Raw genomic sequence first — 22,166 nt, 5'->3', positions numbered from 1 at the left:
GGCTCAGTTTTCATTGCAGTTTCTATATTTGGGTATTTTAGTACATCAGAATCTGGATATAAGAAGTATTAACAGTCTTATGCCAGCAGAAAGAAATTAATTTTATGCCTGCCTCTGCACAGAAGCCAAAAGCTTCAGGAAATAAGATCTCTTCTCATAAGCATCTTTTCAGATCCCGTTAGGAGAGGAGAAAATAAACAATGAAATGCAAGCTTCTGGGCAACAGCCCAGCAGTGAGATATGATCGTTCATGTGACAGTACATATGATACACAATATGGGTCTGACTGGCACTCCAAGACTCCAGCACTTATTGATGATCCAGGTAGAATCTGGTGCTTTCATCAAGCCTTTGCCTTTGGGAGCCCAGTTGTGACAGGGGGCTATGTGCAGCCTGGCAGAGCAGAGAGGAAGAGCAGTCTTCTACAACCTGAGCACCCCTTGCTGTGACACAAATCCTTGGAAGCAGCATGCAGAGACTGAAGAAAGCAGCAGTTCCAGAGCCTGGGTGGGGACATGTTTTCTGCATGCCCCTCCAGCAGTGGCACACAGCACCGTGACACAGACCACTGTCAGGAAGCTGGCTTTACTTTCTTCCTGCAGCTCTTCATAACCCAAGTCTGGAGCCTCGGAGAGAAGCATGGGGAATGCTTACTGAGCCTGCCCAGGGGGACCAGGTGGTCCTTATAGGAAGTCAGGTGAGCTGAGGTCACCACAGCCAGACCTGTCACACCGGGTGAACATTTTGCTGACCACTCGCAGAACTGCTACAGAAATGAGTGAGAAACCAGCAAGCACAACGGAAGAAAACAAATGAGGGAGGAAAAAAAATCATCTTCTTGGCAAGGCAAAGAGGGAAGCAATGAACAATGATTACTGATGAATAATGACCCAGAATTAATGGAGAAGGGCAACAGCAAAAGCTGTGCACAGAACACAAATATTTTAGAATGAGAATAAACAGTGACATTTGTAGGGTGGCCAGAACTCATTACCCATTCACATAATACTTGTCTACACTACACACCATGGCTGATGACTGTGGCTAGGGCTAGAACATTGCCCTTGGAGGTTTTATAATTTTATCAGAAGATCATTTGCACAAGAGGCAAGTTGTTCCAAAATTGAATGAAGAGCTAGGTTTTCCTCCTGTTATTATTGGTGTTTTAAATTTAAATTCCTCACAGATATGTAGCCCTATTTGGGAAGAATGTTGAGCTACACAGGCTTGAGGGCAGTTGCCAACTTAAGCACAACTAAATTAAGCCAGAAATGCTGAGCAGAAGTGAAAGCAATAACACACTGTATTAGAAGCCAGGATTATAAAATCTCTGCCTATCAAAGAGATCAGAAGAATGCAGACAGCTCTGTATTATTATTTTTAATGCAGTAAAGTCTAGAGCTTCCAACCAATTACCAGGCACCAAAAGGAGGTGGTGCCTGCTTCAACACAAGGAGGCACCACAAAATAAAAACATGGAAACAGACCAAACCCTATCCCCATGCCCTTTTGGGAAAATAGAAGGGCTCATTGACATTTTATCTTCCTGTCAGTTCAGTGAATGTAGGCAAACGTTGACTGACACGCCTTCTTTAATCCAGTCTTCCCCCACCTTGTTTCTTGAGAGTCTAACTAAAGATGTGGAAGCGATTTTACAAAATCTCAAGCACCACCACTTGTTTGTTTGTTCTTTTTTTGTTCTCAGGAGACCTGTGGGTCTTAGCACATCTCAAGATCAGGGCACCTCGTCCTGCGCCGAAGGAGGGAGGAAGGGGCTGTCCCCGCAAGGCTCTTTCTCACACTGTTGTGCAGCCCTGGCTCTTCTTCAGTTCAATGCTTCCCTTCCTAGAGTTTCTTAGCCCCTCTGGGCCACAATGGATCCTCTCCAGCCTCCTCTTGTGGTACTTCCTCGATCTGCATCCTCTCGGGTGAGCCAGTCCCTCTTGCTGAAGAACAAGGCGCAGTGGTTTCTCACCCTATCCATGAGCTCCGTGTCCCAGGTAGAACACTGCAGTGCCTGCCACTGTGTGGTGCTGAGCATAGCCCAGAAAGGACGGGGCCACAGGGAAACTGATTGCTTTTTCCTCACAGAGGGAAACAGCCAGGAGGAGATGTCCAAGAGGGAACCGCTGAGAGTTTACAGGGAACTTAGGCATGTAGCAGCACGTGAAGATGTGCACAAACATGCTTGCAGACTGGAAACGCTTGTCTCCTCTTAACTTAATTCGTTGTGGTATCTTCGGGAGATTTAGTCGGGCTGGAGCATAGGCATTTCACCGAGCTTGGAATTATCCTGACCCAGCAAAAAGCAAGCTCGCACTCCCTTTGTGTGCAAAACTTTCCTGCGGCTGCTGAGAACAAACGCTGGCAGGAGCTGCGGGACCTGGACAAACGTGTGCTCCCGCTGCTCCTGTCCCTGCCTGCCGAGCAATGGAGGAGCCTGTGGGGCACATCAAGGCTGCTCAACCGCGGGCGTGCTCCTCCAAGCGCACCAGAAAAATAAAGGAAAAAACATTAAAGAAAGGAGAAAAATGGGTAAGAAAGCCTGAGCCCAGAAGACACGGGATTACTAGAAGTGTGAAGCAGGCGATGTGATCCGGTAGGGATCCACCTCTGCTGCAGCGGGGCTCGCCGCGCTGCGCAGCCCCTCGCCCGGCGGTCAGGCGGGCGGTCCCGCGGTGCCAGCCCGCTCCGGCTGCTCCCCTGTCCCGCACCGTCTCGGTCGCCCCGGCCCTTCCTGCACGGCCAGCTCCGCCACCGAGCGGCACTTGTAACGCCGCCGAGGGACGTGGCGGCAGGCAGTACACCGGGGTATAGCCCAGTCGGGCATCGCCCAGCCCCACGGCGTAGCGGGCGCGGTGCAAAATAGGGTGGGAACAACGGCAGGACCAAGAAGCACCGGCATCCGCCCGTGCCGTGGCATCCCTCGTCGGGCTAGAAGAGGAGGGGCTGCTCCCCGCCTGGGCGGGGGACGAGCTCGGCCTCCTCCCGACGCCTGCAGGGGCAGGGGCGGGGGGCCGGCGGTGGGGCGGTGCGCGGGGCCGGAGCGGGCCGAACCCCCCCTCCGTCGGGCGGCTGGTGGGTGCCGGAGGGAGGGCCAAGGGAGGCGGCGGCGGCTCCTCCTCCGCGGGCAGGCGGGCGGGCAGCCCGCCCGAGAGCGGCACCGGTTGCTCGGTGCCGGCGAGCCGCGCCGCCCGCTATATAAGGGGCGGCGGCTGCTCGCCGCTCACTCATACCGGCCCCTGCCCGCGGCTGCCAGTGCTGGGCGGAGGCCGGGCCTCGACAGCATGGCCCGCGGCGGGGCGCAATGGGAGGTGGTCTCTCCCCCTGCCTCCCGCGGACCCTCCTCTTTCTCCTCCTGCTCCTCCCGCACCCGCGGCGGCGGCTGCAAACTTGCTGCGGCGGGCTGCGTGTGAAGGCACGGCCCGGCGGGGCGGCTCCGCTGCCCCCGCAGCCCCCGCCGTCGCGCCCGCAGCCCGGGGGGCGAGGCCGCCGCCCGCGGGCATGCGGCGCTGCCACCGCGCCCGTCGAGACACGGTGTGGAGCCGCGGGCGGCGGGGCTGCGCTTAGGGGCGGCCGGGGCGGGAGCCCCATGTCCGGGGCTCGCCGCGCTCCGCGGGCAGGCGGCGGGGCGATGAGCTGCCGGGGCGAGCGGGCGCGCCTGGCCCCCGGTTTGCCCTGCTCCCTCGCCCGTGGAGAGTGAGGCTCCCCGGAGCCCGCTCGGAGGTCCCGGAAGGGCGGGCAGGCGGGCGGGGAGGTGGTGCCGGCGCGGCGATGCTGCAGCCCTCCTCCGGCGCCGACGGGGTCCTGCCGGGGTAGCGGCCCCGCCGTGCCGCGCCGAGCCCCGCCGTCTGCGGGGGCGGCGGCCGCGGAGGGATGGAGCCGGCCGGCCCCTGCCGGGCGCACTTGGGCTCCGCCAACGACTCTTACCGAAACTGTAGCGCCGAGGAAGTGATTTACCAAGATGCCACCCCTCTCTCCGGGAAGATCGTGCTCGCCGTCGTCCTGGCGCTGGTCACCCTGGCCACGGTGCTTTCCAACGCCTTTGTCATCGCCACGGTCTACCAGACGAGGAAACTCCACACCCCGGCCAACTATCTGATCGCCTCGTTGGCCGTCACCGACCTCCTCGTCTCCATCCTTGTCATGCCCATCAGCACCATGTACACTGTGACCGGCAGGTGGACGCTGGGTCAGATCGTCTGCGATATCTGGCTGTCCTCGGACATCACCTGTTGCACGGCGTCCATCCTGCACCTCTGTGTCATCGCCCTGGACCGCTACTGGGCGATCACCGACGCCGTCGAGTACTCCACGAAACGGACTCCCAAGCGGGCAGCGGGCATGATCGCACTGGTATGGATCTTCTCCATCTGCATCTCCATGCCCCCTTTGTTTTGGCGGCAGGCGAAGGCCGAGGAAGTATCTAACTGTGTGGTGAACACGGACCACGTCCTGTACACCGTGTACTCCACAGTAGGAGCCTTCTACTTCCCCACTCTGCTGCTCATAGCTCTCTACGGGAGGATCTACGTGGAAGCCAGGTCGCGGATTTTGAAGCAGACGCCAAAGAAAGCAGGTAAAAGACTAACGCGGGCACAGTTAATTACAGACTCCCCGGGGTCGACCTCTTCCGTCACGTCCATAAACTCCAAGGCTCCCGAGGGATCCAGCGAAACGGGCTCCCCCGTGTACATGAACCAGGTGAAGGTGAAGGTCTCGGACGCCCTGCTGGAGAAAAAGAAGCTGACGGCCGCTAGAGAGCGGAAAGCTACAAAGACTTTAGGGATTATTTTAGGAGCCTTCATCGTGTGTTGGCTGCCCTTTTTCATCATCAGCTTGGTGATGCCTATTTGCAAGGACGCTTGCTGGTTCCACATGGCCATCTTTGACTTTTTCACGTGGCTTGGATATCTCAACTCCCTCATCAACCCCGTCATCTATACTATGTCTAACGAAGACTTCAAGCAAGCTTTCCACAAACTCATACGTTTCCGATGCACAGGCTGAAATGTTGAATGCGATGTGCTCCCCGGGGCAGCCCCCATGCACGCCCGCGCCCGGCGCCACAGGTAGGTCCGCGCACCCCGCCCTGCCCGGAGAGTCGGGGCGCGACGGACCGGGGGGAGGTTGGAAATGGGGCCGGGGGTTGGAAACGGGGCGGGGTGCGACCCACAAAGGGCTGGTGTTCAGACCCTTCGCAAGTGGCGGCGAGCGCTGGGGATGCTGCGCGCCCCTGACATTTCACAAGCTGTGTGTGCGCGCGTTGTGTGTGCCCCCCCCGCCAAGATCGCAGGGAGTGACTCACGGCAATCTGCTTTTTATTCCACCTATTAAACCAATCTGCCGCCATTTCGTATGCTAATGCCCGCGTTTCGGCCAATTAGTGCTAAACGGCGCTTGCTTTCCCAGCCCGCAGCCGAGCTGCCCGGAGAGCGCCGGGCCGGGCCGGTCCCCGCCCGCGGCGGCGTGCCCGGTGCCGCCTCCCGGCCCCGCCGGCAGCTGCGGGCACCGCTGGGCAGCTGGGCGTGCAGCCCCCCTTGGAAGGGAGTCGATGCAGCCCCGGAACCAGCGGCGTGATGTTTTTTGTTGGTGTATTTTTGGTTTTGTTTTCGGGTTTTTTGGCGAGGAAGGGAGGTAGGATAGGCCCCAGATGAGGGCTGCTGACAAAGTCGAGCCCTAGTTCCTTCTGCCCTCCTCACGGCTCCGGCTGCTCCTGCGGGAGCGGAGCCGGCTGCGAGCGGGCGTCCCGAAGGGGAAAGCTGTCCCTTAGCCTCCGTGGGAGACTGGACACCTCGGTGTGTCTCTTCACACGCGGAAGGGCTTTGCCTTTCCGCGCCTCTTGACAGCAGTGGCTGCCAGCTCTTCACTAAACTCAGCGCCACGTTCTGCAGAATGCATACATGCCTTTATTGTGATACTTTAATAATTCTGCCAATCTTTTGCTTTTTGTCTGCAGAATCAAGTTGCTATTGTAAAGACCCACTGCTTGAAACTTCCCCAAGCCCAGTTGCCAGACTCATGATGCTGCAAAAACGTCAATACATTCTGCCACCAAACTGCTCAGCTCTGCGTTTCAGTGTAATGACTCTGGCAGAGATGCTGTTCCAATAGGCACGCAGATCAGTTGCAAAAAAAAAAATAAAAAAGAGGGCAGCCTCGAATCAAGGTCTATAATTCATCTGGAATGAAGAAAAAAAAGTTTGAGAGTAAACTCCATTTATTTTGCAGGCTTAACTTCTTAATTTGTTCTCCGGCCGGTTGTAGGGGTGTGCACAAGAGCACAGTTGTCTCTGTCCGTGTTGGTAGCATAGTTGTACTTCTGCACACCTGTAATTTCTTTCTTTCAGTGGAAAGAGTTGCTCCCTTCACCCATGAGGCCAAGAGGAGACAAACTCACGTTTAAAATAGGAGCATCACAGTAGATTCTGTAAATGTCTCCTTCAGCTGAACATGTGTGAGAAGTGACAGTGTGCAAAAGTTTTATATTTGTATTTCAAAACAATAGTAAATGCAAAGGCTCTAGAAACAAGAGTTGTAGACCTGTTCAACTGCACTGCATATCTGTAGTCTGTCCTCATAGTTGCCTTTAAAAAGGAAGTACTTCTTGCTTTTACTCCCTAAGAGCAGAAATCAAGAAGTCCAATGACCTTTTCCATAAACCAGCTGGGAATAGGAGTAGCAGTTTGATGCTTTAACCATGTTTTCCATTTTGTGTCGGTTGCACACCCTTACCGCATGAACCACTGCGAAATTTAGAATTCTCTAAGTACTTAACATTATTTAGTGTATTTTGTAAAGAAGTGAAGCAGTTTGCTCTTTCAGAAGAGCTATGTCACCTGCAAAATAAATACCCATGAATCATGAATTAACTGATGTTAGTGAAATTTCTTGCCTCCCTACTTCCCCCCTATGTTTTTTTTTAGTTTTTCTTCTTTTGCTTTGTTCTTTATTTATTTTTTTTCCCTCCTGATTGGACCTTCAGACAGGTCTTTGCGTATTCAGCAGAGTTTCAGGATATGGTCCACCTGCTGTGATAGAACTGCATTGATTGTTCCTCTTATGTGTAAATGAAAATGAGTATAAACAATAAAACGCTTGACTGTGTTCTCAAGAGTGGTAGCAATTGTGTGACTGAAAGGAGTTTTTATTGGTTTACCCTCTTTCTCAGTATTGACTTTTTAGCTAACACTGATTTGATGAGTCACTCAAGAAAGCAATTGATGAAGGTTGAAATTACAGGCTTCAATTGGTTGTCAGTTTTTTAACAGGCAGCTTTACTTTCATTGTAGTTAGTTCTGTTCTGCATAATTATTACTATTTTCATGTAATGTCAGAAAAAATGTTTAGGTTTTTTCCACAAATATTTTTCTTACTCCTTTGAAAGCAAACAAAACTTACTTTAATATCTGGTGGACAGTGTAATCAATGTTCTTTTAAACCTGTGTGTATGTATTCTAGATTGTTAAGAGACTGGAAAAATCTTACATGACTTATCTGCCTGCTATTCTTCAGAGAGTTCTTCCAGTAAAGAGGACTTAGTTAAGTGGATAGTAAAGAAAGTGTGTGACCCTTTGTGCTTCTACTGATCATAGGCAGGAGGAAGTCTGTAACATACAAATGGAAGCAGTGGAAAATAAACATTTTCAGTAATTTGAAGAAATCCAAAAAAATTGCCTTGAAATTGCATATCTGTAAAAAGAAAACTACTATACTATGGTTCTAGAAAGTATCCTCTTAAATTATTAAGGGTAAATGGGACAAGAGGAATTTTCTAAAATGTTATCTTATTTGTTTGAAATGCCTATAATAATTTTAAATTTAAGGATTTTTTTGCATATATGGTGTGAAAGAAGCAAAGAAGACAACATAAAACAATGCTTCGCCAATTCTCATTTGTCATTTTTTGATCTTGTAGAAGGAGTTTTGTTTTTCTCAATGGGCTTCTTACATGTGTGACAAATGGAAAATGAGATTTCAAGTGAGTATTCCAGCATTTTCAGAGAGTTGAGTTGTCTGTCAGTTTTACAGAGTTAGGGGGCTTGGAGAGCAGGGTGGTTCAGGAGTTGGACTTCACATTCTTCGCACTGTTGGAGTATACCTTCATCTTCAGCAACAGGCAGCAAATACTCCCAGCTCCCTGTTGTGATGTGAGGATTTTGCTGAGAAGCTAATTCATCAGGAAAATAGCCTTCTAAGTTTCTCAGTTTATGCTGAGGCTCTGAACTTCCTGCACAAGCGAACAGTTAGCCATGCTTGATCTTGGGAGGACAGTCAGTGTGGAAGCTGCCCTGACTGACTGGGGGGGACAGAGGAGAAGAGGCTGACTCGAGCTCTGCTGAGGTACCTGGTAGTTAAAGGTTTTGTGCTACTGGAGCAGCAGCACCTACTTCAGAAAACTGTTCACACAGGGGGACAGGGAGAGTGAGGACACGCCTTTGTTTGCAGTGAAAGAGAAGAAATGTAGGGCAAACGTTGCTCAGTGCTGGAAAATATAAATATGTAAAGCCTGTTCCAAGATTCACATAGAGTGTTTTAGGGTGGGAAGAGTGTCCCATGTGAGCTTAGCATCTTTGTGACTGGCAGAGTGTGTCCTGCTTAAACCTAGATTTTAAAAGATGCTCAGGGATGTGGTGGTAAAGTTTTGACTCTCTCTCTGAAGAGGTCTGAGAATTTTGATGTCCGGCTTCTCTGCTCCCTTGCTGTGGCCAGTCACTGCACTCTGCCTCTGGGAGGATGGAGCATCTAAAATTTTTAGTATGAGAGGCTGCCCTTTCTGTCCACGCTGTATCTGTATTCCTGTGGAAATGGCTCTGTGAATCCTGCCTCTGGGTGTTTTCTCATGGGAACCTCTTCATGACTCTGCAGGTAAACTCCAAAGGTGCCTAAACCCATGCTGTTCCAGTCTTTCATTAGACAAGCAGCATGTCTTTCTTTTATCTATTTATTGCTGTGGGTTCAGACAGTCAAATGATGCTTTTGATACAAATCTCTGCTGGGCACTGAGGTTTGAAGTTGAGCACACACTTGCAAACCTTGCGTTTCCTACCTTTCACAGTAAGGGATATGTGTGTGACTGTTGCTGACTCCAGGTGCTGTGAGACACATGACAGTTCAGCAGTAGTTGCCATTGTGGGAGCAGCTGTTTGCAGCCTCATAGCTGCACTATTTTCCTAGTAATCCTCAGTTTTATTTAAGAGGCATTTCTCACTTTTCCGATTAACAAAACACAGAGTATAGAAATCAAGAGGGGAAATCCCTTGCAATTAACCTTCATACGGCCATGCAGCGTCCAACAAAGTTTTGCCTTTTCTGCATGAACAGGATGAAGAAAATGCCTTGACTAATGTGCCAAGTCTCCATGTGATAAAAGGGATCTCAACTAAATGTCTAGACATTTACACCATATTCCCTGCTAAAGCATTTGAGGAAGCTGGCCTAGCCTTCCACCTCCAGCAGGGCCGTGTAGAGGAGGGACAGCTCCATTTGGAGAAGCTGATTTCCACCCTCCATTGCCCCTGCCTGCAAAAAGCCACTCTGCAGTCCGTCAGGAGAGCACTCCAAGTGCTTTCAGACTTGAAAATGCTGTCCCTGTGTTCTCTTGGCCAGAAAGGACTGGATATTGTCAGAAGTAAGCACTTGTACATGAAAATCCTGATCAGTCTAAAGCTATTCTTTATGGAAGCAAAGTGAAAATGACAAGTAGTAGTAACATCAGAGAAGAAGCATTTGTGGTTTGTAGCAGCAAATCAAGTTGAGCAATGTGGCTGAGAGCAATTCTGCAGGCAAATAGTAAAAGTTATTTACATTGAGATGTAGCAGAGATTGAAGAACAGGTTTCTCCACCAAAGAGAGGCTAGAGCAAAGAAAGACTTTGAGGAAGTCATACAAAATCTCCAAGTCTTGACGAGGGTGTAAGGAAAAAACCAAGGTTACTGCTTCAACATCTCATGACTGCAGCAGACAGGTGAGTGGGCAGTTTCACAAAGAAGAACCGTGCCCAAACACATGTAAGAGTATTACAGGTGTTTGTGATAATGTACAGTTATGGAATGAAGTAGATGCCAACTCCATTTTGTGTGTTTTTAACTTTTTTGTCATTAGAGGAACCAAACATATTTGAGATATATCCTAAACACCCCTCTATGTCAGTACACAATGATTAGTGGTTCATATTAAAAGTTTTTTACATTCCAGCAGTTAGTAACTAAAATACAGAAGCAGTTTAAGTGAACTCCTACAGCAGTGAGTCTGGCTGATAATGAGCTTGAAACATTTAAGCACAGAATAATGATATAGAAAAGCAAGCAGAAAATGAGGCTTCTTAATCAATCACGTGTTAATCTTAAAAGATGTAATACAACAAGCAGCTCCAGAGATGAGGTGAGATGAGGAGGAGATCCACAGGATATCAAATTTACAATATAGAGATCAAAATCTCATACTGAGTCATTTTCAAGAGCTGGAGAAAGAAAATCTTTGTTATTCTTTTCAGAGCCCAAACTACTTACTTACAAACTCATTCTTATAAAGGCACAAGACTTTTTTATTGCCTTTATACAATTAATACTTAGAAGGCTACAAGCAGATGGAGTTCATGGCTGCAGGGCTTTCCCTGAGTAATCATATGTTCTATGTTTGAGGCTGAATGGTCATAGAAAAATAGGAAAGACATGAGCAGGGGTGATTATGTAAAACAACCCCATTTTGGTATTTCTTTCCTCATTTCAGAACCAAGGCAAAAATAAGAACAATAGGAAGGAACAATATTTGGAAAATTTAAGCATTAATGATGTTGTGTGAGATTTCAGGAACATGTTTAGGGCTGAATGGGGCAAAAATAATAAATATACTTCCAGAGTTCAGAAAAGTGAAAATTAAATTAGAATTTTGCATCCCCCCAGGTACCACTTTCATAATACTACTTGTATAACATCATTTCTAAAAATCTTGATATTCCCAAATATGCTCAAATTAACATTTTTTAATACATTCATGTCTGCTTTTACATTAAGGCATATACTTCCCAAGCTCATCCGCTTTTTTCCCTGTAGATTTAAAATTTCAATTCATGCCCTTTCCTACCTGTATGTTGTGTTTAGAACATAAATCTCATTTGGACTCAGTCCTCTAATATCCAGTCTCTGAAAAGATGAGAAACATTGTTTTCAAAAGGAATATTGGGATAAGTACATTTAAGAGAATTAGTGCAAAAGCATGCAAAGTTCCTTGTTCCTCTCTACAGGGAAAGGCTGTATTTCCCTGAACTCAGTTCCTAGAAGAATCTGAGTTATATTTGGGAGATGCAGATATGATGGAAGCTGGACCAGAAACCAGTGCACATGTAGAGAACATCCAGGTGTTCAGGCAGCAGAAGGAAAGCATCAGTGCTAACCTCATATTGGGATGGGTCTGTCTGACTCACAAGGGACATAGCAAAACTCTGCATGTATTTGGGTCCAGAAAGATTAAAAGGAGTGGTATATAGGTGAGAGATGGTGAAGGAACATGTGTTGCCCGGAGGCGCCATGGGCTCTCTCTCCCCTGGGTCTGAGTGGCCATGGATCGGGCTGCAGGGAGAACGAGGTAAGGGCAGCCAAACCCAGGAGCCTCACAGAGGTGAGGCTGCACAGCTCCATGCCCCAGGTCCAATCAGCAGTGGGGCTGAGCATGTTTCCCCAGCCACATGGAGACACGGCTATAAGTGCAGAACACACAAACACAGACTTATTGCAAGCCACACACATCATCAGCACAGACAGAGGCGCTCAGTGCTCACACCAACACAGAGAGCCCCAACGACCTTGTGCTCCTCACCTCTCTGGCTAATCAGGTTGGGGGTCCAGTAATAGTTATATATATGTGTGTGTATGTGTGTATATACACACATATGTGAATAGGGTAGATCCTAGTGTCCACTTTTTTTCACCTGGTCGCAGGTGTTTTTCACCTGTTACAGGTGATTGCACACACACCCGTGAGCACATGTTCATGCACATGCATCCAGTAGGGATGTCACCGTAGCACACACACACACACATGCGTGCACCCAGCTCCCAGGGCATCTCACCCACTCTCTGGCTACTCTGACTTAATCTTTGCAAGTGATCACACACTTACTCATGTTGCCCTCGCCAGTTTTCGCACTCCAGACATGCAGCTCCTCCCACCCACGAGCCCACTGCAGTTACTGGCTTTTAGATCTCCTGCCACACTTCTGCACACGAGACAGAGACACAGCGTGTGTCCAGACAATCGATCCCAAACAGCCTTTGGTACCCATTTACACAGGGCCAGCCCCTTTTCTCCTTTTATCATTCATCCTGTCATTTGTTCCTAAACTTGTTCCTCTGCAAATGGTTGTGAGCTCTCCCTCAGCTTTGGTTTCTCCGCCAGAGACTGAATTCTAAATCTCATGTTATCCCCAAATGCTCTTCCCTTGCATCTCATAATGCATCCCCATATCCATAGGGAAAAATCTCCAGTCCTAAAAGTGTTCCTGTTGATTCCTTGTTATGGGTTTTATGCCTGGACACATGCACTTGTGCCGCTAGAACCGCCTGCCACTGTGCCTCTGGGCTCTTCTGGGCTTGTGGAGATGGGTCTTTGATGGCCCTTTGGCCCCTCCATGATGGGTCTGGGAGGAGCTGAGGGAGGATATTACTTGGCTTGCCTCCCCTGCCATTGTCCCTGTGCTCCTATGTGAGCTTGTAGATAAGCTTTTTACCATGCAACCTAATATTTTCTTTCTTTCAGGAAGAAAATAGAAGGAAAATAGCTGGCAGCCACTGTTCCAGATGTCAGAAGACTAAATGTCTAATTTAATTTGAACTAATTACGATGTCAGAAACTACTTACCAAAATATAGCAAGAGCATAAAAAAAATCTCTTGTGAAGTCTTGATGTTAAATGAATGTATAGATACCAAAAGCAAAGTGTGATTACTTAGATGGCACACTAAGCAATCTTCAGCAGCTCAAAAATGAGTATTTCAGAGCGATTCTCTGTTTTGGGACCTTGAAGAATAATGGTCTTTTTGTGTCAGGTAAAAACCAGATTTTTCATCTCCCAGGTTTAGATCCTTTATATCAGACAGCTAGATCTGAAGTGCCTTTGTACAAGGTTCTATACTGTGATCCACACTAATGGAGAAGATGATTGAAGGAGTCATCATGATAAGTTAATCAGTCTCTTTCATTTATTCATACTTGTGATTTGGCTAAAATTTTAGAAGGAGCCACTATTAGTTTCTTATGAGATTGCCAGTAAGGCACTGTTCAAGTACTGGTGCTTGGGTAATGTACTCAAATACTTAAATATACTTCTGAGCAGTATATTTGCATGCAGCTGAAACAAGAAACTAATAACTTCCTTGCTTTCAAAAAAGAGCAAGAGATGATCTCAAGTGTGTTATCTGGGGCCTCACAGGAACCTTTGGGAGAAGCACTGTCCTCCTCTTGGACAGCAGCCAAGTCCTACAGATGTATATGAGACATAGAATATTCAACATTTTCACTGGAGAGGCTTGGAAAATCAGTGAACAAAGGCAAGTGATGCTGAGAAGGGCAAAGTAATGTTATATGGGGGAAAAAATCCTCTTCTGAATGCACAATGAAATCATGAAGACTTTTCTTCTAGACACTCTAGGAACACTTCTCTGTGGAAACAGTCAAAAGAGCAAAAAAAGGATTGCATACAGGAAACAAGGCAGAAGACAGCATTGCTTCAACTTGTAGATTGTGTATCCTGTATCCTGCATGCTGCAAGAGGTCAAACCTGCCTCAAAAATCATATAGTAGAATAGAAAACATTCAGTAAAACAGAGGGTGCCTTCAGAGTGTGTCTGAAGCCTCATTTGGACACAAGGAATCTCGTATTCCAGCTGCCAATATAGCTGAAATGGTACTTGAGGTTTCCTCTTTGTGCCATGCAAGGATAACTCAACACCATGGCAAGGGAAGGCACATCCAGAGTACAATTATTGCAGGAAACAACATCTATAAATGCAGATCTGCTTTGATTCCACTGGATCTGAAAATCCCAAGGAAAGGAAGCATTTCTGATGCTTCTCTTCTCTTGATTTGTACTGATGAATGCTGACTCCCCTGCCCTGCTTCTGCATTAGGTGGGGAGGAATTAAGACACATGACTGTTCTCACAATTTTCTAGACATTACTCCTCTATTATATGTAATGTTGCAGCCAAAAAAAATGGATGCTGGATGGTACAATAACAATTGCATTCAAAGAAAGCATCACCTTAGGTTTTTGCAGGGTGGGCATCCAACTATGAGATTTCTGGAGCTGGAAAACTACTTTGAAAACCCAGGGCCCAGTTCCTGTTACTCTGGATTATTAAGCAGATCTCTACACACACACAAGAATGAAATATTAAAAAAAAAAAAAATAGTCATTGTGCAATTTCCCAGAACTAGAGACTCCAGGGTATTGTAAGGAAAGAAGGCTCACCCATGCTGTTCTGTATTCTTACTCAGCTATACACAATTAGAGGGCATTAGCTTTCATTTATGAAGGAAGAATTTTATCTCTTCTGTTTTTAATTAAATCACAGACCTTCTCACTAGTTCATAAATTGGCACTACTGTAAGTCATCTTCCACTGAAAGAAGTTGGATGTCAACACCCTGTAGGATACTCTTCCCTATCTAGTCTTTAAAATTGAAGTTGTTTATTTCAATTAAATACAAGTTACTAGTACTAGGAGTTTTACATTTTGCTGTAGGAACAGTGAATTGATTTCTGCCTGAATGACAAGTTTCAGTCACACTTCAGTTACAGTTCACAAAATATTCTGAGTGGTTTGTCAGCAGATATAATTGAGTTCCTTTAATCAGTCTTAGGGTAAGATCCTAAAGGGATTCCACCAGGCTTTTTCCAAGCTGCATGGTTACTAGTTCATTTAATAGAAGGAGGTTCTTCACATTCTTTCAGCTTCCTTTACATATATGATTTTTGCCTGGGTGATATATGTAGGTTAAATCCTTGAATTGGCTGGAGACAATACTCCTGCTTATAAGAACCTTATAAGAATTCAGACCTGATATTAAAAAGACAGTAGAAAGAGTGATGCAGTGTTTCCCCTGGTGTTTAATGAAGCAGCTGTTCCTAAGCAGAGGAGCAATACTGGGGTTTATATAGCTGCAGATAGTTCTGTGGGAAAAAAAAAAGGAGATTTTAAATGCTTTTAAAGTAATCCTAAGTGTTCTTCTCAGTTGTTTGAAAGGTTGAAATTTTTGAGGCTACTTTTTTTCAAATCAATGACTTGTGTCCTTCCCTTTCTAAATATGTATTTCTAAAAAATTACTTACAAAACTGAAAATTTTGGGAAAGGAGTAAGGCAAAGAAGAACTGATACTAGCAAGGAAAATTTTACCTTCTGTAAAAGATTCCCTGAATGTGGCAGCAGTTCTTTATTTGAGGGACCTGCATGGGTCAACATGAATGTCTCCTAAGTCCCAAGGAAAACTTTCAGGGCTAAAAGTCTCATTTAGCTCAAAACTTCATATTTTCAGACCCACTGTATTGGTAAAGAAGTGCAGTTGTTCAGTACTGCTGTGGAGTTCATGTTGGCATGTATTTATTTCCCTTAATATCTGAAATTACTGCATTTACTGAAATTTACTGAAATTACTTTCATGTACTGCATAAAAGGCTGCTGGAGGCAGTGGAGTTTATACCACTCCCTTTGACTGAGGGATTGTGGGCTCCATTAGTGACCAAGCATCACTATTTGGGAAGGATTTTAGCCCCCTGGCTGCCAGTAGACAGTGATATTGCGTCTGGTGATCTGCTCAGGGAGCTCAGGAGTGGTCCACAGAGACACACCAGGCTGGGAAGAGCCTGTGGGATGCTGACAGGGACAGGACTGAAGGTGCTGCCTGTCCTGGGTCAGTGGGGTGCCTGAGATGGCTCCTGCTGCTCCTGGGGAAGAGGCACAGGCAGCTCCCTTTTCTCGAGAGAGAGTCACGAGGATTTGGAAAAGGACTTGGCAAGCAGCCCAGGAATAAGGAAGGCAGAGAAAAATGCTTTTTCCTTCATTTAGTCAGCAGCTGGCAGAGGCAGGGTACGGGGCTTCTCTGAAGGACAGCTGATGTTTAGTACAAACAAGCCTTGTGTTTGAGTGTCTGGACACTTCAAAATGTTATGATCAAAAGAAACAATAGACAGATAAGTACTTTTATGTTGCTTGACCTCGATGAGCAGCCTAACAGCTCACTTTCCCATCCTCACTGCATGTAAGATATTAAATGAATTTCATTTTTCCTTGAAATGCTCAGATTCAGAGTGAGGCAATCTCTCCTCATACCGCTGAGACCTCCAACCCCAGGAAAATCATTTTTGTTCTGCTCCCTGTGTTGCTGCTGTTTGCCTTCCCAAGGGGACCCAAGTCCTGGCTAGCCCCAGTGGCTGTCCAAGCTGTATTTTGTAGTGCTCTTCCCTTGCCCCACGTCAGCCACCACAGCACCCATCTCCGGGGCACTGCCCCACGCCATGGATAGCGCTTTGCTGCCCAGGAGGGACTGTCAGCTAGACATGGAAACAGAAGAAATACTGGGCTTGGTTGTGACCTGCTAAATGTCCCTGAGTAACTCTGTGCCTTAGATCTCCTCTGCTAAGGAAGCCAATGATACCAATCTTCTTTTGGTAAAATAAGCATTATTGTCATCCTCTACTTTAAAGAACACATTTGTGCCAGTCCTAGGAGAGCTGTTTTCCAAAGGAGCATGAATTCATCAGAGTACTCACATGATTTGGCCCTTAGTGTTTCAGAAACAAAAATGATGAGTTGCAGCCTCCCACCCCACCCACAGTTCCAGAAAATGTGATATAAGATGACAGCAGAGATTTTCAATCAGATGATGTTGTTTTCTGGCCTGTTGTAGGCCAGATCTAAGGGTTCAGAACTCACATCCCTTTTCTCAGTACCTCAAAGCAAGTTTCTCTTCTGTGAGCTACCTTTTTCCATGTTTCAGGATGCAGTGCAAAATGAGAGTGATTTGCCTACAATCTGACTGAGAAACAGAAAAATACAGGAGCTATCAGAACCCAAACCTTAGCAGAAATATCCATCTTTAATGCAGAAAGTGATGGAAGGTTCAGCCTGGCTTCAATACCAGGCAGAGCAGTCCACTAGTCCCCTAGGTTGCAACTCCATACCAATGCCCCTGATTTTCAAGTGTGAGTGCCACTTGCTTCTCAGAACTCCCAGGGTTTGTCCATGCTCTCCTCTACCTTTATGGATGCTACAAAATTTTCTTAGCTGTGTTTTCTTTGTTACAAGCTCTCAAATCATCCCTAAAGTATCCCAGGAGTCTGATTTTGAGGAATGTCAAAGATGGAGGGATAAAATGTGTTGCCATTAAAGGCTTGCATTTTAAACTCTAAAGGTCAAATCAACTATAACAGAAGTATTTTCATGGGTATGTGTCAACATTAGGCAACAGAATGAAATAATAAGTGTATGTGTGCAGAGTGCCAGTAAATAACTCCACACTTACCAGTCCCTTTGATTAGTTTTAATACTCTTTTTTACCCTGCACGTTTCAGACAGGAGACTCATAACTACTCCTGATCTGGGCTAACATCCACTTGCCTTTTGGCAAACTCCAAAAGTGTCAGGTCCCACTCTTTTTCTGTATTCCAGACAGACCTGGACTCTGCAGTTGGGTCTAACACTGAGTTAGGCAACTGCTCGTCATTTCCATTAGTTGGTTCAACTCAGCCAGGGAAGAGTCTTGACTCCCTTGTTCTTCCTGACAAAGCTCTTATCTGTTCCCTCTAGCTTTGAAAATGCTACTCTCCTTCAGATGTTGAGCTGCTGCAGTTCTTTGTTTGGTCTAGACAGTAAGTAGGGAAAATTCAGTGGGACTTCTCTGCTTGGCTAAATGCTAGTGAATCATGAATCTGCTGAGTACTCCTGTTGAACAGAGTAATCTAAAGAAGGAAGCCTTTTCATCCATTGATCCTTGCTTTTCTTCTATATATGTATATTAACCATCATACTGTACCCAGCCATGCAAATATAATTGGTATGGTAGAAGAAAATCCATTCAACCTAAAGCATGAATCTGTGTTATTTAATTGTTACCTACTTTTATTCATTTAGAATAAAACTAATAGAGCTGAAAATGAACACCATCTATAAATATTTCCTCCATTCATTGGCTTACATATGTGTTTCAAAATGATTGTTAAGCATACAGGCTGAATGTGCTAATTGAGACATACAGTGAAAATCTTCATGGAAACTTTGGGAGACGAGGTGGGGGAAGAGTAAAATAATTCCTTGTTCCTCAGTGTTGTGTGGCATCACTCACAAGGAGGGAGGAGGAAAACTTTCTTCCAGACATGACAGATTCTGCTTTGAGATGAGTCAGAAAGGTTTGAGCCTTTGTCCTGTGCTCTGCCTGTGCAAGTGGATGTGAGTGTGGAAAGAAGGTCTGTGGCACATGCAAAAATCATCCCATCTTAACTCGAGGTTTTCAATAAACCTAAGACAAAAAGGGTCACAACATAGCTGCTGTTGGATTCAGTTAGGGAGAGCATCTTGTTAAATGTAATCTCAATGATGCCATTGTAATTTTACCCTTTGGGACTTTATTTAATGACTGAAACCCTATGTTTCTTAATTATGTTTTAATCAATAATCATGTCAAGAAATAAACCTGGCTAGTTCTCTGACATATAGCAAAGCATTCCTTACTCTGGCTGGTTACAAATCTGAAAACTGTGGCATTGGGCACCTTTAAAAATTGCTGAGTTACACAGTACATTATGTTTCTCTTATCTAAAGAGCAGTAGGATAAATCCCTCTAGATGTTCTTTGGCAATTTGTCACAAGATTTAAGAGAGGAAACAAATTTTTCTTGGGACCAGTGATGTCAAGTGAAATTCTAGCAGTAAAAAGCTGTAAGTATGACTGGTGAGCTCCTTAATGGCTTTTAACTGAGACCAGACTTGACAGTGATCTGTAAGTTTGGGGCAATGGTGCATTTGGGGTTAACTGTACACCCAGTCTCTCTCTCTCACCTCTGAGAATACTCTAAATCATCATGTTGGTCTCTTTGTGTCTTCTTTCTCTTCTACACTTTATTTATTATGACTGAAAAATTCTTTGACATGTCCCGTCCTCTTCTGTACATTATCCCAGAGATCACCCCAGCTGAGGACTGAAGTTCAAGTGGAGATTTTAAGGGCCAAAACAGTATAAGCTCAAAGGCCCATCAGCTGAGATGTTGATCTGGTGTGCCAGTTTTCCAGTGAGTAGTGATGATGTCACAGTGTTGAGCCAGAATCATACTTAGTTCCCCCTGACTACCCCACTTGCATGGGCACATGTCTGTGTCACCTGGGTGCACACTGTGTGTTCTTGGAAAGAGCAGAACTCATGAACCTGGAGCCACAGAAAGATTTTTTTATTATTGATAGAAGACCAGTGCTAATAACAAATTGTGCAGATTATGAGGGTTAAAAGAAATAAAGAAAGGAGATTATTCTATCTTTTGGTAAAGAGGAAAGAATAAATGACAGTTTAAAAATCATTCCGGATGCCATCTGAAAATAATTACTTGGACAACAAAATATTGCAGCCAGACTGCAGACACACACATAAACCAAAAAGGAAATATTTGTTAGTGAATAAAACATCTTATTTTGGTGCTACCAACTGAAAGAACTCAGATTTTTCTAGCTATTGTACCTCCTTCAAAAACTACTATAGAAGACCTGTGAAAGAAAAAAATCTTTTGTGTTTTAGAAGAGCATGATACAGAGAGGAAAGAGTAACATTTGCCTGAATGTACCTCTGCCCATGAGTCAAACCCTGAGTAGGCGAAGCAACAGGTAGCTTATTCAATTTTGTTGGTTTTGTTTTTGTTTTGTTTTTAGTATCAATACCTACAGTTTACTTTTTTTTTCTGATCTCTCTTTGGTTGCATTTAGCTCTAGCCATTCTATCTTTATGCAGTCCTTAAATTAAATTTTTCCTTCAAATTTGTTCTAAACCATACCTTTTAATAAATAACTCTGTTTCAGCAGAACTCTTGCTCTTATATTCTTTCCACCTAATAATAAGATTATTTTAGCTTTTTGTCTCACGTTTGTATTCACCATTTGGTTCTGGGATTGTCACCTAGTGAAACTACTGTTCCCACTGAGTCAGTGGGAGGCTTGATTTGTATCACTGGAAAGATACCATGTGCTTAAACCATGGGAAATACTGAAAACTGGTAGCTCGTGGAGAGGAGTGGAATTCTAATTACTGAAACGAATTTGTGCTAATGATCATAGCTGGAAAATTGTAAGAATTTGTGTGGTTTGAGTTTGGGGTTATTTTGTTGAGTTTTTTTGAGGTCAGCCAATTGTACTCTGACTGATCTACTGAAGCATTCCTATCATCCATTAATCGTCCTCATTACAGGCTTTGGCTTGACCAGTCTCATACAAGTGGCTGGCAGTTCAGGAGGAAAGGATGGCTCCATACTTCAGCCTGCCAAAAAGACCCAGGAAGCAAGCTGGGCCTTGAAGTTTGGCTGCCAGCAATCTGGCTGCAGTTACCAATGGATAACTTAAATTGATTTTTTAGGTGTAGGGGAGGGGCAGGAATCTGTGGGAAGGTTGATTACATGGATGTGGCCCTTAAATATGGTAATACCATAAATGGGAGAGGATAGATCAGTCACAGAGCCTTGAAAGCACTGTGAGCAGCTTATGTTTGTTGTTACAGAATGCAAGGAGAAGAATGGTACAGTCAAAACAATGAGCTAAGAAAACTAACTTTGCTGCTGACAGGCTAGAAGCAAGGCAAGATGGTATTTGTCAAAGACAGGGAAACGAATATTGTGGGAAGCAAGTAATGAGAGAGTGAGTGATGTGGTTGTAAGTTTCTGCTGTGAAGAAGTGTTGTGCAGTGAGAATTGAAAGGTAGACGTGGATAAGGAGGTCACATCTAAGATTATTCACAATCATAAGTCTTTGTGGTATTTTCCAGTGGTAAGGCTAAAGGTAATGGGAAGAAAGACAGGATTTGGCTTTGAACATTTTGCACTTAAAGTCTTAAGCTGGAGCACTAAGAGGAAATGTCAATGCATCAGACTATTAGTTTAGCTTAAGTGAGACATGTCAATGGATGGGTAATAAATCTGTTGGTCACTGACCTAAAAATGATAGATGATTTTTTATTTACCAGTATGGCTTATATATGGGCAAAAAGCGTAGAGGGAATAAGGCTGCAAAGTGTCTGCTGAGTGCTGGGTCATGGAGAAGATGAATAAGCACCTTCAGAGCTCTGCTACAGGAGCAATTGCAGAGGGAGAAGGTTAACTGTGTGAAGATTAAGTTACAGACATCAAGTGAGAATATTCTGCTGCCAAGAAGAAGACAGTAATAGGGTGGGTTAAACACCAGGTTTGCCATTTGATCAAGAAAATGATTAGAGGTTGTCTCAAAAGGGTTTTGAAAGGAATACAAAAGGCACAAATTAATTTGTATGGAAGAGGAATCTCATCTAGATATTGTAGACAGCACTGAAACCTAATGGTGCACTAAAGATGAAAATGTTGGAGTAAAGAGTAATTTTCCCTAAAATGAAAGAGATTAAAGCATTAGAGGCAACACCACATTTTTATTCTGTCCTATCTCTGTTGTGCATATGCTTGTTTGGTGAAGGTGTCTTTCCTTATGTATGTATCTCTTCAGTGGAGATCTTAGATACTGCTCAAATATACCTGATAGTGAAGCTACCAAAAATCTGTTTCATACTTTAAGAAACTGTCTACCTTATATCCATATGTACAGTCATCTGCACAGAGTAGCTTCAAAATCAGACATTTTTTACATTAATCTTTAATCTCTCAAGCTCCATTATATCATTTCATCAGTGACATCTTCTAGTTGTGGCCTCAGTGATGGGTGATGAATGCAGGACCATAGTGTCAGCAGCATCGGCCTTCAGACGGCAGCAGAGCTGTGCCACAGCACTGCTGTGGTTTGGGTGTCTGCAATGACAGCCTAGTGCCCTGTTCTGCATGGACAGACCTTTTTACAGTCACTGCCACTCTCCTGCTCTGGCAGAGGTGGGTCAGCAGTAGCTCTGCTCCACGAGGCTGCCAGCAAAGGCTGCACACTGGCCTTGTTCCCTTTGCTCCCC

The 22,166-nt window shown here is 45.4% G+C and overlaps 1 protein-coding gene across 1 annotated transcript; it reads left to right on the top strand.

Annotated features, from left to right (window-relative positions):
- Positions 1 to 3,876: 3,876 nt before the first annotated feature.
- HTR1B (5-hydroxytryptamine receptor 1B) lies at positions 3,877 to 5,010 on the top strand (the record flags this gene model as incomplete). The annotated part of the gene is made up of 1 exon (XM_084202215.1): positions 3,877 to 5,010. One exon carries the CDS (start codon positions 3,877 to 3,879, stop codon positions 5,008 to 5,010), a length of 1,134 nt encoding a protein of 377 aa, XP_084058341.1.
- Between the last annotated feature and the right edge of the window lie 17,156 nt (positions 5,011 to 22,166).

This window comes from Fringilla coelebs (genome assembly GCF_963513975.1).
Source record: "Fringilla coelebs genome assembly, chromosome: 3".
Classification (NCBI taxonomy): Eukaryota; Metazoa; Chordata; class Aves; order Passeriformes; family Fringillidae; genus Fringilla; species Fringilla coelebs.
Note: the sequence above shows the minus strand (reverse complement) of the source record. Positions and strands in the feature narration are given on the sequence as shown.